A 15,150-nucleotide genomic window follows, 5' to 3' on the forward strand; every position below is an offset into this window, starting at 1 on the left:
GTGGGGTTGTGGGGGGATGGGTGGAATGGGTCAGGGTTGGGGCATAAAGGGGCGGGGTTCTGGGGGGAGGGGTGGAATGGGTCAGGGCTGTGGGCAGAGAGGGGCAGAGTTGTGAGGGGAGGGATGGAATGGGTCAGGGCTCTGGGCATAGAGGGAGGGGTTGTGAGGGGAGGGGTGGAATAGGTCAGGGTTGGGGCAGAAAGGGGCAGGGTTGTGAGGGGAGGGGTGGAATAGGTCAAGGTTGGGGCAGAAAGGGGCGAGGTTGTGAGGGAAGGGGTGGAATAAGTCAGGGTTGGGGCAGAAAGGGGCAGGGTTATGGGGAGATGGGTGGAATGGGTCAGGGCTGTGGGCAGAGAGGGGCGGGGTTGTGGGGGGATGGGTGGAATGGGTCAGGGCTGTGGGCAGAGAGGGGCGGGGTTGTGAGGGGAGGGTTGGAATGGGTCAGGGCTGGGGGAGAAAGGGGCAGGGTTGTGTGGGGAGGGGTGGAATGGGTTGGGGCTGTGGGGAGAGGGGTGGGGTTGTGCGGGGATGGGTGGAATGGGTCAGGGTTGGGGCAGAAAGGGGTGGGGTCACGGGGGAGGGGCGCAATGGGTCAGGGCTGTGGGCAGAAAGGAGTGGGGTCATGGGGGGAGGGGCGTAATGGGTCAGGGCTGTGGGCAGAATGGGAGCAGGGAGATGGGAAAGGGGCAGAAGAGGGTGCGGTGGGGACAACTTCCTGGCCCTGGGGCCCCCTCACTTGTTCCGGCCCAGGACCCCAGGAGACCTTAATCAGCATCTGGACAATGATGTGAGTATGGAAGACACCAGTGCGTGATTTCTTTGAATGTGGAGACAGGGGCGACAGCAGCTCCAAAAACCGGGGAGGCCACTGGTGCATGAACCATGGTCCCACCCTCATGCTGGCCTTTCCCCTAAGCCCCTGCCCCCACACCACCCTTCCCCGCAAGCCCTCGTGCTGCTCATTCCCCCCCGCGGCCTCGCCCTCGCATTGCCTCTTCTCCCCAACACCCTGCCCCCCGCGAGCGCCTCTCCACCTCCGCTCCCTCTCGTTTGCCCTTATGGCCAGTAAAAAGTGGGAAGGTCATGGCTTCTTGACCCTGCCTGTTCCAGTGCCCCTGCATGGAGATGCCATTTCACACCAGGGTCCACGTGGTGCTTGGCAGGATGAGGCTTTTCATCCAAACACAGGGAAACCGAAGTGATTGGAGATTGCCATCGTGCTGCAGCCTTCATCCGCCTTCACAGACATTGAGAGAAATTGTCTCTTTGTCTGCCTGCTCTGCCACTGGGGAGTTATGGGAAACCCAAGCCCTCCAGCGCCTGAAATGGAGAAGGACCTTGTGGGAAGGATCCCAGCGTTACGAGGCTCAACGAAGACGACAGGACATGGAGAAATGGGAAACAAGGAAAGAACACTGTGCAGCCTGATTCAATAATCCGGATCCACCCCTTCCACTGGGAGCCGTCTGCCCCAATGTGATAAGATCTGTGGATCCCAGATTGGTTTTACTGGCCACCTGCAGACCCACACCAGTAGTAACTGGCTATCATTTCATGCAGGATTATAAGAATGACATGATTTTATTACAAAAACATAACTTTTGAACATGAGCAAAACAATTCTTTTGACATTTTTGCTGCATCAGACGTTAAGAAATTTAAGCTTTGTATACCTGTTCACAACGGATTCTCTCCTCCACTCCAAAATATCTGAATTTCCCATGGAATGGGAGTCTCAGCCCTGGTTTATAAGCACAAACTGCCTCTCTCTTTGTCAATCTCTCCTCTGTCACAGCTTCTTCTATGGGGTCAGCCTGTGCTTCTCCACCCATTGTCAGGGGTCGCTAGTATCTCTTACCCCAAGTGTTCAAAATTTACAAAATTGTGAGATTGGCATAAAAATCAGAAGATGTAAAAAGAAAACCAACCCCCCAAACCACTAGGGTTTGTTTATTCATAGTTTTTTTGAGCCTCTAAGAGTCAGTTTCCCAGCTTTCTTTCCCCAAACCCCAAGTCTACAAAAAGTGACTTTTTTTGACAAAAGCTTAGATTCTTATGGAATCACATGACTCCAGGAGCTTGAGGCTTTAAGAAACAAACCCACCCTCAAGACATGTCATAAAATCATGTGAGATTTGGGTCACTGAGTCTCCATGGGGATGTAAATGGCTGCATATAAATGCATGCATCCAGGAACATAGCATGTCTGCCAGACTTAGAGGATGGGGGACTCTACCTGGAGAAGTGGTGACTGTCAGAAAGATTTGGGAGTTGCGGTGGATAATCAGCTGAGCATGAACTCCCGGAGCTTGTCCATACTACAGGAGCTCCATTGCTCTAGCTATGTTGCTGTAGTACGGCACAATGAAGCTTGAACTCCAAGAGACGTCAGATTTCGTGACATCAGAGCAGTTATGGCTGCTTATGCCAACCATACCAATGCAAGAGACCAAATCAAATATCTATGCACTATTTATGGCATTTTAAAACCCGTCTTATAATTTTTAATCCAATCTCATGATTTTTAAACCCATCTCACAATCGTCAGGCTGATTTCATGATTGTGAAAGCAATCTCATGGTTTCAAAAGCACTCTTGTGGCTTTCAAGCTGATCCCATCATTCTAAACCAAATCTCATGATTTTTAAAGTCAACATCTCGATTTTTGAAGCAGTCCTGTGAATTTCAGGCTGATTCATGACTGTTAAGCCAATCTCTCCATTTTAAACCAATCTCATGATTTTTTAAAACAATCTTTGGAATTTCAAGCTGATCTCATGATTTTTAAAGCAATCTCACAATCTTCACACTGATTCATGCCTTTTAAACCAGTCCCACATTTTTAACCTAATCTCAGAATTTTGTCAGGCCTGGCTCACAACCATTGGCTGCTGTGGACTACGGCTCCCCTATCCTTTCGCACCCAGGCCATCTCCCCCCACCCCATTCAGCATCCCCCAGGTGCTGCAGTGAGATAAGGAGAGGTGTGGCTAGGGCATGTGTTTGGTGGGTTATTGTGGCAGGTGAGAAACCCTGTGATCTCTCAGTCTGATCTGGTGAGACTCCCCCTTATGGTGCTCCTCACCCACTGAGCAGCTTTGCAGACATTGGCATAGACCCCGGGCTGTCCAGGCAGGGCACAGACAGACTTCCCCCAGGAGACCACACCCTGCAGCTTCCCATTGCAGACCAGTGGGCCTCCTGAATCACCCTGTAATGAGAGACAACACAGAACCATTAGCAAAACACAGCCTGCCCCACGTGTGCACACACACAGAGGAGGGCTCATCCCTTCCAGCTGCGGGCATCAGCGACCCACATACACATACACACAGCGGGACTCATCCCCTCCAGCATGGGGCAACAAGGACACACCCATAAACACACAACACACACACACACACAGGGTTCATCCCCTCCAGCAGCGGGCATCAGGGAGACACACACACACACACAAACACACACAAAGGGTTTAAAGAGCAGAAATGGGTTCAGGTGATCTGAGCTTGCTACACTTGAGCTGGGGATCAGGTCTAGAGGTGCTAGAACTAGAGGTGCTGAGCACCTTTGTCAGGCCCAGGAGTTGGATGAAGCTCAGCACTTAGGGCTCAGTGCTGCCGGAGGGCAGATCGGCTGCTCTTCCACAGGGCACGGAGGCTGGCTGGGGGCAGGGGCTGAGTGACGACGGCCCCTCAGTAGCAGGCTGAGAAGGGTTTGCAGGTCGTAGGGGATAATGAATATTGAGCTGTGTGAGCTTCGACACCCGGCACCTACCCCACTCTCTGGGATGACCCCTTACCTGGCATGTGCCTATGCCGCCCTGTTCCACGCCAGCGCATAGCATGTTCTCTGTGATCCTGCCACTGTAACTGGCCTGGCATCTGGCCTGGCTGACGCTATAGAGATCTGCACACTGCATGATGGCTGGGAACTGTCCTGGGCAATGACAGGAAAACAGGAGATCATGAGCAGGGAACAAGGTGCAAGAGAAAAAAACTTAGTGTAGGACCCTCAACTGGCCTCAATGACTCCAGTGGAGTTATGGCCTGTAGTAAGAAGAGGCCCTGAGACATAAACATTGGTATCAGAGGCCTGGTATGAGGCCCAAGGCCTGAACTAAAGTAATGGTCAAGACTTTGCTAACATAAAGCAAAGTGGAGCTGTGAGCCAGAGGCAGGCCCTGCTCACAGACACTGGCAAGGAAAGGGCTGATGGAAGAAGATACGTACCTAAAAGGTACTGAACACTAGATATCAGAATATTCAAGTACTTGCACATTCCACACAGATAACAAGGAACAGACTGACTCATCCCAATGACAGGGGCAAAAGGGTAAAATGATGGATAGAGTTGTTTTGATCGAACCAATCTACGTAGAAGGGTTGAACCTTACTGCGTAGAGGGGTTGCACCTCAATATGTCAGGAGTGATGTGTAACTTGTTTGTACCTGTGTATAAGAATGTATCCCTGGGGCGATGTCTTTGTCTGGCCGAAGGGGCAGTGGAAAGTCCCGCCACTGAGCCGGGTCCATTGCCAAGAGGCACTTTCTTATAGTATGCCCTGAGTTAGGCTAAGAAACCTACAGGGAACAGCCATTGTGTCCGAGATCACAATAAACCTAGCAGACGTGACTTTGCACCTTACTAGAGTCTGTGGTCATTGGGGGTTCTCGTCAGGTCTGCTGTATCAGCTATCTGCAGAGCTGGGGCAGCACATGGGGCGAGCACACGCATGCAGCCGAGTGATACCAACAAGGAGACAGCCAAGCACCACACCGGTAGCATCTGACAACACCTCTTGACAACATGGCCCATTGACCCCAGCTGGGATCTGACCCCATTGACCCAATGGAGTTACGGCCCATTGACCCCAGCTGGGATCTGGCCCCATTGACCCAATGGAGTTACGGCCCATTGACCCCAGCTGGGATCTGGCCCCATTGACCTCCATGGAGTTATGACCCATTGACCCCAGCTGGGATCTGGCCCCATTGACTCCAGTGGAGCTACGGCCGATTGACCCCAGCTGGGATCTGGCCCCATTGACCTCCATGGAGTTACAGCCCAAGGACCCCAGCTGAGATCTGGCCCCATTGACCCCAATGAAGCTACGGCCCATTGACCCCAGCTGGAATCTGGTCCCATTGACTCCAATGGAGCTGCGGCCCATTGACCCCAGCTGGGATCTGGCCACATTCATATTCCAAAAAAGGAAATTTTTGAGGAACAGTAAAACCAGAAAAAAGCCCTCATTTCAGGTCAAACAAACTGTTTCATTTAGATCCAGTATTTTATGTGATCTTATAATATTTCATTGTGATTTGAAGCACGTCTGTAACATTTTAAACTTGTTTTGAAAAAAAAGGAACGGAAATTTCAAAAGGAAACATTTCAAATAGAGAAAAATATTAAGCCATTGTGTCCTAGTGTTTACAAAATGTAAAGTTTTCACTTTTTTCTGAATATTTTTCTCTGAAATGAATGAAAATGCTCCTAATTTGTGGGACACTTTGGTGTTGTCAAAGCTACATTTTTAATTACAAATTGTTACCCCCAGGAAAAGCCAAAGACCCTTGTTAGCCCATTAACAAGGTCTCCTTAAAGAGCTTCCACCCCCTGCCAAAGCTTAGCCCAAGCTCAACCACTCCCCTCCACACTCAGCACGCCATACTTTGGGGGGACTTGATGGTACCCCATCCTGACACACTGCATCGTGTTCCAGGAGAGGGACAACAGGTAGCCAGGTTGATTGTGTTCACGTAGCTGTTGAGTAGAGCGGGCTTATCCAACTCCAGAAGCATGAAGTCGTTGTCATGAGGACGGAGGTTATACCCAGGGTGCATGAAGAAGTTATGGATTCTTCGTATCTGTTCTGTGCCTTCCTTCACCTGTAGATTATAATCCCCCAGATGCACCCGCACAGTGCTGCATGGAGAGAGGACAAAGGAAGAGATCAATGGGGGGCTATTCAAAGGCCATCGCAGACAAGCAAATAAAGTTGGGCCATGTCATGAACATACAGCTAAGGGTAGCATAAAATCCTCCTTTAGCTGTAAAGGGTTAAGAAGCTCAAATAACTGGTTGGCATCTGACCAAAAGGACCAATAAGGGGAGAAGATACTTTCAAATCTGTGGGGGAAGGTTTTTGCTTTGTGATCTGTGTTGTTCTCTCTGAGACAAAGACAGAGACCAACCAAGTAATCCAGCTCCTCCTGAAATGATACATTTAATTTTACAGAAATAGTAAGTAAAAGGAAGGAAATGCATTAGATTATCTTTTGTTTTAGCTTGTGAATTTTCCCTGTGCTAAGATGGAGGTTTATTCCTGTGTTGTTTTTTTTTGGTAACTGTAAAGTTTTGCCTAGAGGGGAATCCTTTATGTTTTAAATCTTATTACCCTGTAAAATTACCTGCTATCCTGATTTTACAGAGGTGCTTCTTTTACCTTTTTCTTTATAATAAAGCTCTGTTTTTAAGAATCTGATTGGTTTTTTAGTATCCTAAAAACCCAAGGGTCTGATCTATGCTCACCTTGGTTACCTATTTGATTGGTATATTATTCTCAAGCTTCCCCAGGAAAGGGGGTGAAGGGGCTTGGAGGGGATATTTTGGGGGAAACAGGAACTCCAAGTGTTCCTTTTCCTGAATCACTTGGTGGTGGCAGCAATACCATCCCAGGGCAAGGAATTTGTGCCTTGGGGAAGTTTTTAACCTAAGCTGGTGGAATATAAGCTTAGAGGGTCTTTCACGTGGGGCCCCACATCTGTACCCCAGAGTTCAGAGTGGGGAGAGAACCCTGTCAGGCCAATAGTGGATTTTTGATGCTGGAGTAGCCTCTGAGACCTTGTTAGCTTAATTCTTCAATAACTCAGTTCGACTCCAATCTCATCCTTTCTTGTGTTTTTCTTGGCATACACTTAGACTGCACAGAATTGGTCAGAGTCACATGTAAGGGGTGGGTATGGAACATGTCACAAAGTATTGGTTACTTTATATACAAGTTTAACCCTATTCTGACACATACACCATCCATTTTACATGAAATAACGCACTTTATGGTTGGTCCAGTTATTTTCAAGTCCAATTGCTGTACATATCATGCTTTGTTCTCATGCCACATGTACACACAGCATATTTTATTAATTTTCTCTCTGTCTGCATAGCCACCTTCCACACATTCTGAGCCATTGTTGCTCACACTATTGTTTCTTGCACTTTGTTTTACGCACTGGATGAATAGTGATGAAATTGCCCCAAATTTGTGGGATAGCTTGTTATGAAAGCTGCAGTTTTCACCAAAATTCATGAATTCCTTGTCCTTGGCTTTTGGGTAGGAGGACTAGACATCCCAATATCGGGATTGTCACAATATTAGGGGTTTAGTCTTATATATGCCACCATACCCCACTCAATGAGAAAAACTGTCCCAGTTTTTCACATGTGCTATCTGCTCAGCCTACTTTTGGGACCCACTTAACATATTTATTTTTACTTTTGCCTTGTCCCAGGTTACTGCAGCTCGCTCATGCCTAGTTAAACCAACATGCAGAGCACTGAGAATTGCAAAGAGTAAACCTGGGTCAAAGAGTTTCAAACTTTCCACTGAATCGAAAAGTTGGTGGAGAAAAGTTCAGTTCAGTCATCGCGAAACGTTTCTGACAATCAACTAACAGGGCACTTTGAAAGAAAAAGTCTCGAATGGAAAAATCAAAACTTTTGAAAAATGTCAACATGAGACATTGTGATTTTTAACATATTATTTATAATTTTAATTAGTGTTTCCAAATAGAAAAAAGATATCAGCTTCATCCTAATAGAGAGTTAGGAGAAAAGCGAGGGGCGGGGAAGGACACATCTATCTGCAGGCCATGTGGTAATTACAGAGCTCTAAAAAGGCAGCCTGAATTGGTTCCAATTTTTCTGGCACACTCCCCCTTTGTAGAATGCCAGGTGTTTGTTTCAGGGCTTATATTCTCATCGAGTATTTCCTAGAGGTCCCCACATCCCTCCTCCATTCTGGCTCCGGGCTTCAGCTGCTGAGCAGGGGGACTTGGGGCTTCAGCCCTACAGGAGGTGCCAGGACTCAGGGCTTCAGCAGTGGGGCCCCACTGATGCCCTAAAACCAGCAGGGAGTGGCAGACCACACACTCACACACACACACCCCAGGTTAAGAATCAACAGCATCAGGCTGGAGTCAAGGGAAAATATTTGCTGGAGCTCCGCTCCATTCCATCAGCTCCTAGAACACCTGCACATGAACCGCCAGTGGGATGCTAAAGGAGCTGATGCTGGCAAGCACGGGGTGAGTTTCCCTCTGCACACGCTGCTGGGGAGAGCATTGCTGGCATGCAGAGGCACATCTGTATGAGGATGCTGGAAAACTGCAGAGGGTGCAGACAAGAACCACAAAAATGATTTGAGGGCTGGAAAAAAATGGAGGAGGATGGGGCTGGGATTTAGAGGGTGCAGAGGGAGACCTGGGCTTGGATGGGGGACACCAAGGAAGAAGATAAGGAATGGGGACGTTAGTTATTCCCATGCATCTTCCTCTCTCCCTCCACCCCTGCAGTGATTTACCTGATCCGTCTGCTGCAGTGCGCAGCAGTTAGCACCCACTTCGGGGCTATCAGGCTCCCACCACAGTAGATGTGGCCGTTCCTCAGGAGCGCCACCTGGTAGGGCCGTGAGCCGAAGAGGCAGTTTCTCCCCCCAACGATCCGGTGTCCCTGTGTGTCTGAGGCTGCAATGGAAAGTGGCAAACATCAGCTGGAAGCAGGGCAGGGGGAGGGGCAAGCATCAGTTATGTCTGTGCAGATTGCCCGGTGGTAGGATGACCATGAGCTGCTCCTCCCATGTGGCCATGCAAAAGCAGAAGGCGATCTGAGGTTGTACCAGGCGAGGTATTTCCAGTAGGGACAGGGAGGCATTAATACCACTGGGAAAACCTCCAATTCCTGTCACCCGTGTTCCAGAAAGAGGTATTCCAACTGGAACTCATGAAGAGAAGGGGGCTAGGGTGATCAGGAGAATGAAGGGCAAATTTTACAAGGGGAGAAAGAAAGAGCTCAGCTGGTTTAATCTAAAAGGAAGGCTGAGAAGGGATCTGATTGTTCTCCCTAAATGCAGAGTGTGAGGGGGAGGGGATGGGGGAAATACCGGGGAGTGAGAAGAACTAGAGACCAGCGTTGGCACAAGAACAAATGAGGATAAAGTGGCTGTGGATAAATCTAGGCTGAGACTTAGAAGAAGGTTACTAACCATTGGAGGAGGGAGGTTGTGGAACAGGAGCTGGTGGGCAAAAAAACCTCATTAGTTTGCAGATGGAGCTCAATACGTTTCTATGACTGAGTTGCCCATGGTAGCAGGGACTGAACATGATACCCCAGGAGGCCCCTTCCAGCCCTATGATCTTACGTTCATCTCTTCTAACAGGGATCAGGGCTGGAACCAGGAAGGACGCAGGTTTTTTATGTTGCAGGAAATCCCACAATTTCATTTTTTAGTCCGTGTTCTGTTACGGAGTGGAAACAATCCCCCTCCCCTCCTCAAATTTCCCATGAAATAAATTCAGGGTGTGTGTGTGGGGGAATCCATTTCAGGTTGATCAGAAGAACTTTTTGCTTTTGACAAAATCATAGCATCATAGATATATGGGGTTGGAAGGGGCCTCAGGAGATCATCAAGTCCAGCCCCCCGTGCTGAGGCAGGACCCCCAAAAAATCTAGACCATCCCTGACAGATGTTTGTCCTACCTGGTCTTAAAAACCTGCAATGACGGGATGTCCATAAGCTGCCTTGGAAGCCGATGCCAGAGTTTAACTATCCCGAGAGTTAGCAAGTTTTCCCTCATATCTACCCTAAATCTGCCTTGCTGCAGATTGACCCATTGCTTCTTATCCTACCTTCAGCGGACATGGGAAATAATTGATTATCAGCCTCTTTATAACAGCCCTGAACATGTGTGAAGACTGCTCTCAGGTTCCCTGTCAATCGTCTTTTCTCAAGACTAAACACTCCTCATTGTTGTAACCTTTCCTCACAAGGAGCGTTTTCTAAACCTCTGATCATTTTTGCTGGTCTCCTCTGGAATCTTTCCACTTGGACACAATTCTGCAGCCGAGGTCTCACCGTGCTGAGTAGAGCAGGAGAATTACCTCCTGTTTCTTTCATATGATACTTCTGTTAATACACCCCAGAATGATATTAGCCTTGTTCAGATCTGCATCACAGTGTTGGCTCATATTCCATTTGGGATCCGCTTTCCCCTCAGATCCTTTTCAGCAGTGCTGCCACCTAGCCAGTTATTCCCCATTTTGTAGTTGTGCATTTGATTTTTCCTTCTGAAGTGAAGTACTTTGAAGTTGTCTTTACAGAATTTCATCTCGATGAGTTCAGACCAATTCTCTAATTTGTTGAGGTCATTTTGAAATTGAATCCTGTCCTCCAAAGTGCTTGCAGCCCCACCCAGCATGGTGTCAGCCACACATTTTATCAGCGTACTCTCCACTCCATTATCCAAGTCATTAATGAAAATATTGAATAGTACCAGACCCAGGACTGAGCCCTGTGGGACATGGCTAGATACACCCACCCAGTTTGACAGTGAACCATTGATAACTACTCTTTGAGTACGGTCTTTCAACCAGTTGTGCAGCCACCTTCTAGTAATTTCATCTAGACCATTGAAGTGAGGCTGCCTGGTCTGTAATTCCCCGGGTCCTCTTTGTTCCTCTTTTTAAAAAGAGGAATTATGTTTGCCCTTCTCCAGTCTCCTGGGACCTCACCTGTCTTCCAGAAGTTCTCAAAGATCATTGCTAATGGTTCTGAGATTGCTTCAGCTTGTTCCTTAAAGACCCCAGGACGAATTTCATCAGGCCCTGCTGACTTGAATACATCTAACTTAGCTAAATATTCTTTAACTCGTTCTTTCCATGTTTCGGCTTGACTTCCTTCCCCTGGTTGTTAATATTAATCGTGTTGACTATCTGGACACCATTAACCTTTTAAGTGAAGACTGAAGCAAAATAGGCATTAAACAGCTCATCTTCTTGATGTCATCTGTTATTAGCTCTCTTTCCCTGCCAAGTAGAGGACCTCCACTTTCCCTGGTCTTTCTCTTGCTCCTAATGTATTTAAAGAACCTCTTCTTATTGCTTTTTATATCCCTTGCTAACTCATTTTGTGCCTTAGATCTTCTGATTTTGTCCCTTCATGCTTGTGGCTATTCTTTCGTTCTCCTTCTTAGCAATTTGTCCAGAATTCCACTTTTTGATTTTCAGGTCATTAAATTGCTCCTGATGGAGCCCTATTGGCCTCTTGCTATTCTTCCTATCATTCCTTCTCATCCAGATAATTTGCAGCTGTGTCTTCAATATTGTCTCCTTGAGAAACTGCCAGTTCTCCTGAACTCCTTCTTCCCTTAGATTTTCTTCCCAAGAGAGGCTTAACACACTTCTTTTTGAAGACAACATTATCCACCACTGCAGGATTCTACAGCACAGTGTTTAGGCATGAAATGCATTTCCCATCCAGGATGTACAGCATGTATCATTGACTCCAGTATCTCTTCCTCTGCGGTTGCATCTGCTCATATGTCCCACATACGAGATGACAGACCATCTGAGTAGATTGATATGGAGGTCTACTTTGCAGCTGATTTCTGGATCCTGGTCTTGATGGATCTCATTTCAGATTTGGACAAAGCATCATCATCCCACAATTATTTGACTCCCTGAAGTGAATTCAGTGGTGGCATCATAATTCTGAAGAGTGAGTGCTGGGATTTGAGACGGCACTCAGCTTTGAAATGGGTTTTTTTGATCATGAATGATCTATAGACACAGTGGGAGAAGCTTCAAGACCAAGAAAAATGTCAGTAACTGGCGTTTCTAGGCTTTACCACAATACAAATAATTAAAGCTATCAAACTTTTTCAGGTGGAATGTTTTCCCTTCGGAAAATGGCATTTTGTCAAAATTTAAAATTTCCACAGGAATGTGTTGATTGTGATGCAAATTCATTTTAAAAAAAGATCAAAATGAAGCAGTCTCCTCTATGGGCTTGGCTCCAGAATCAAACTACATTTCCCATGATGCTCACAGCCAGGGACTCCCATGATGCACTAACTTCTCATCAAAAGGTGCATGGTGCTTCATGAGATAGGCAGTCTGACCAGAGCATTGGACATTATCGGAAAAGGCCATTTTGATTTGTTGTTTTTTTAAATATTTTTTTGTTTTCTCTTTTTTCTTAAAAAAAATTAACATTGGATTAGAAATTATGCTCTCTAAAAGTTATATATTTTATATATGTTTTTGTAAGGGACTGCGAAAGATTTTGTTACGGTTTAGCTAAGGCTGTTCGCCTTCTCAATGACAGGTTATTAAAGGTTGCTGTATACTAGCATATGCTGTTTGTAGCCGGTTGGAACCACTTAGCCTGGGAAGCCCGGCGTGTTTAGACAAGCTTGGCCCTTTGCCATAAGAGATAGCCCAGTTGTGGGAAAGCTCCCACATGCCTATGTATGAGCTGCTTTACATGCTATTAGCATAAAGTTATATTTATCAAAATTTGTTTTGCTGCTTTGGACTCGCTCCCTGCTTTGAGTTAGCAACGTGCAAAGTCCCCGTTGCGGGTGTGTTTTCTTTACCTTCATTAAAAGCCATATCAACCGTCCAGTCACGTGGTGTGTGTGTGTGTCCTGTCCCTGCAGAGCACTTAGGCACGTAACATTTGGTGCAGCTGAGCAGGGTGCTTTGCGGGACAGATGCCGTTGTGGCCGAGGTAGGGGTTGCGGGGAAGCCACCGCTGTTCACTGCAGCGCATACCTGGGGTGGCCCCAGATGGAACGCTGGGGCCCGCAGCGCGGGTTTGGCAGGGTGGAACAGCACCTGCCAACGTGGCCAGAAGTGAGCAGGCGGCCGGGTCACTCCAGTACAGCTGACGGAGGCCTACAGCAGGTCTGCGGGTGAACCGGCGCTCAGGGACGGAAAGGCGGGCTATGGGGGAGGTTGGATGGCTCCTCCTGACCGCCATTCGGGCCCAAGATGAGAAGGTGCTCCGCCTGCAGCGGGCCCTCGAGGGAAAAATGCAGAAGCGTGCAGCCCAGGCTGACGCCCGCGCCATAGCACAGGCCGTTGTCACCTCCCAAGCCAAGCGAGCCCAGGAGCTGATGCGGCGATGTGAGGTGTTGGTGGCTCGGGTAGCCAACCGAAAACGGCTCAAGCTTGGGCGAAAGCCCATAACCACAGCCCAAGTCCGTGCTGTAACAGACGCTCCGTTTTGGAACCCTGAGGCGTGGAACGGAAATATTTGGGGCTCGTCCTCCTCCTCAGATGAGGAGGACGAGCACAAGCCGGCAGCAAAAGTACACGCCCGCCCGGTAAAAGAACTAAGGGCTAAAGGTGGTTGTCTCCAGCTGAAGGTAGTGCGGACCTACAAGACCAGCGAGCTCCAGAAAATTGTCAAGACGTTCCGGCAGGAGCCAAAAGAAGGCGTGCTGCGCTGGCTGGTCCAAGTGTGAAACAACGCGGAACAAACAATGCTGCTCCTGCGGTATAAATTGCAACAGCTGGGCGTCATGGCACAAAATGCACAGGTACAAGCGAAAATGGCCAATCCCCCAAACCCAAAGGATGCAAATGGGCAGAACAAGGAATCCCTGTCCCTCTACCGCTGGCTGGCAGGCGCCGTAGGCACAGCCTACTCCTCGGCAGGGGAATTGAAGGCTCAAGTAGGCCCCTAAAAAACCATAGCTAAAGGGGTGCAGGCCCTGCGCCATTTGGGTATGGCCTGGGCGGTGGCAACGGAAGGTATGGACGGGCCCAATAACATGCCGGTCACTAAGTCCACCAAGGCTGCTTTTTTGCGAACTGCCCCCAATAAGCTCAAGCCCTCCCTCTTGGCCGTAGTCATGGCAGCGAATGGGCGGGTCGGCAAATTGGCGGCCACCCTTATGCAGTTGGAGACGGCCTTGGCCGGGGCCCGACCGAAGGCCGTTCGCGCTGCCAAAGGACAGCGAAACCAAGAATAGGCCGGGCAGAAAGTAAAAAAGGGGGAGCTGCGCGTGCCCCAAAGGGTCCTGTGGTTCAACCTCTTACAGGTGGGCGTCCCCCCAAACAAAATAAACAAAAAACCTACGGCTAACCTGTACAAACAATGGATGCAACTGCCTGCCTCCAAGCGGAGCACGGGGCCAGGGAGAAAAAGGACCGTAAAACCAAACAAGCCAGCGAAGCCGTCTGCTCCCCCTGCAAAATGGCAGCTACCCCATCCCTACTAAGGGAGTGGCGGGTCCTCCGCCCCGTGCATGGCCGTGGCCACCTACGGGAGGGAAGCGGGGAACCAACACCCCTACGTGCCCTTGCGAATTCGTTGGCCCAGGAAAGGGATCCAACACGTTCTGGCGTTCCTTAATACCGGTGCCAAAGTAACAATATTGCACTCCACGCAGACCCACGGCTGAGCCGCTCTTGTAAAGGGCCTGGTCGGGGCTAAAACCCCGGCCTATAAAGTTACAGTCACCTTGACTTTGGGGAAAGCTCCTCCTTTTCAAGCAACGGTATTAGCAGCGGCGGTAAAAAAGTATATCTTGGGCATTGACGTCCTCCGGGGCCGCTCCGTTAACACACAATATGGCCTGTTCGCCTTCGGCCATCCCTGGTATGTAAGTGCGAAACGAATGCGAAAAGTGTAGACCCTAACGATTTTGCGGGGCGCCCCACGGTGGGAACCTGTAGTGCTGCCTCCCCCACTAGCCATAGTGTCCAAAAAGCAGTACCGCCTCCCCGGAGGGGAGGACGAGATCACCAAAATGGTTGCTGCCTTGTTGAATGCGAAGGTTATTAGGCCAACCCTAAGCCCCTATAATAGCCCCATCTGGCCCGTGCAAAAGCCAAACGGAATGTGGCGTATGATGGTCAACTACTGAAAGCTTAATAAAGTGACCCCCCCGTTGACTGCAGTTGTCCCAAATATAGTCACCCTAATTGAGCATATTGCAGCCGCGGCCCAACCATGGCACGCCGTGCTGGATTTGGCAAATGCCTTTTTTTTTATTGCTATTAATCCACGCAGCCAAGAGCAATTTGCGTTTTCCTGGCAAGCGCGTCAGTACACCTTCTGCGTGTTGCCGCAGGGGTGGAAGCATT

At 48.8% G+C, this 15,150-nt stretch overlaps 1 protein-coding gene and 1 long non-coding RNA gene across 2 annotated transcripts in view; one reads left to right on the plus strand and one right to left on the minus strand.

Annotated features, from left to right (window-relative positions):
* LOC142047541 (uncharacterized) overlaps positions 1-15,150 on the plus strand; it is a 403,753-nt gene that overhangs the window by 269,425 nt on the left and 119,178 nt on the right. The gene's annotated exons all lie outside the window — the stretch shown is intronic.
* Positions 1,884-15,150, minus strand: part of LOC116819733 (kallikrein-8-like) — a 29,192-nt gene continuing 15,925 nt past the window's right edge. Inside the window, exons 6-10 of the mRNA XM_075070689.1 lie at positions 9,754-9,767; positions 8,579-8,741; positions 5,672-5,925; positions 3,800-3,936; positions 1,884-3,211 (exon numbers count right to left, since the gene is read on the minus strand). Coding sequence (XP_074926790.1) covers positions 3,044-3,211; positions 3,800-3,936; positions 5,672-5,925; positions 8,579-8,741; positions 9,754-9,767 — 736 coding nt within the window. The 3' untranslated portion in view covers positions 1,884-3,043. The remainder of the gene's footprint in view (positions 3,212-3,799; positions 3,937-5,671; positions 5,926-8,578; positions 8,742-9,753; positions 9,768-15,150) is intronic.

Source organism: Chelonoidis abingdonii, chromosome 11 (genome assembly GCF_003597395.2).
Source record: "Chelonoidis abingdonii isolate Lonesome George chromosome 11, CheloAbing_2.0, whole genome shotgun sequence".
Classification (NCBI taxonomy): domain Eukaryota; kingdom Metazoa; phylum Chordata; order Testudines; family Testudinidae; genus Chelonoidis; species Chelonoidis abingdonii.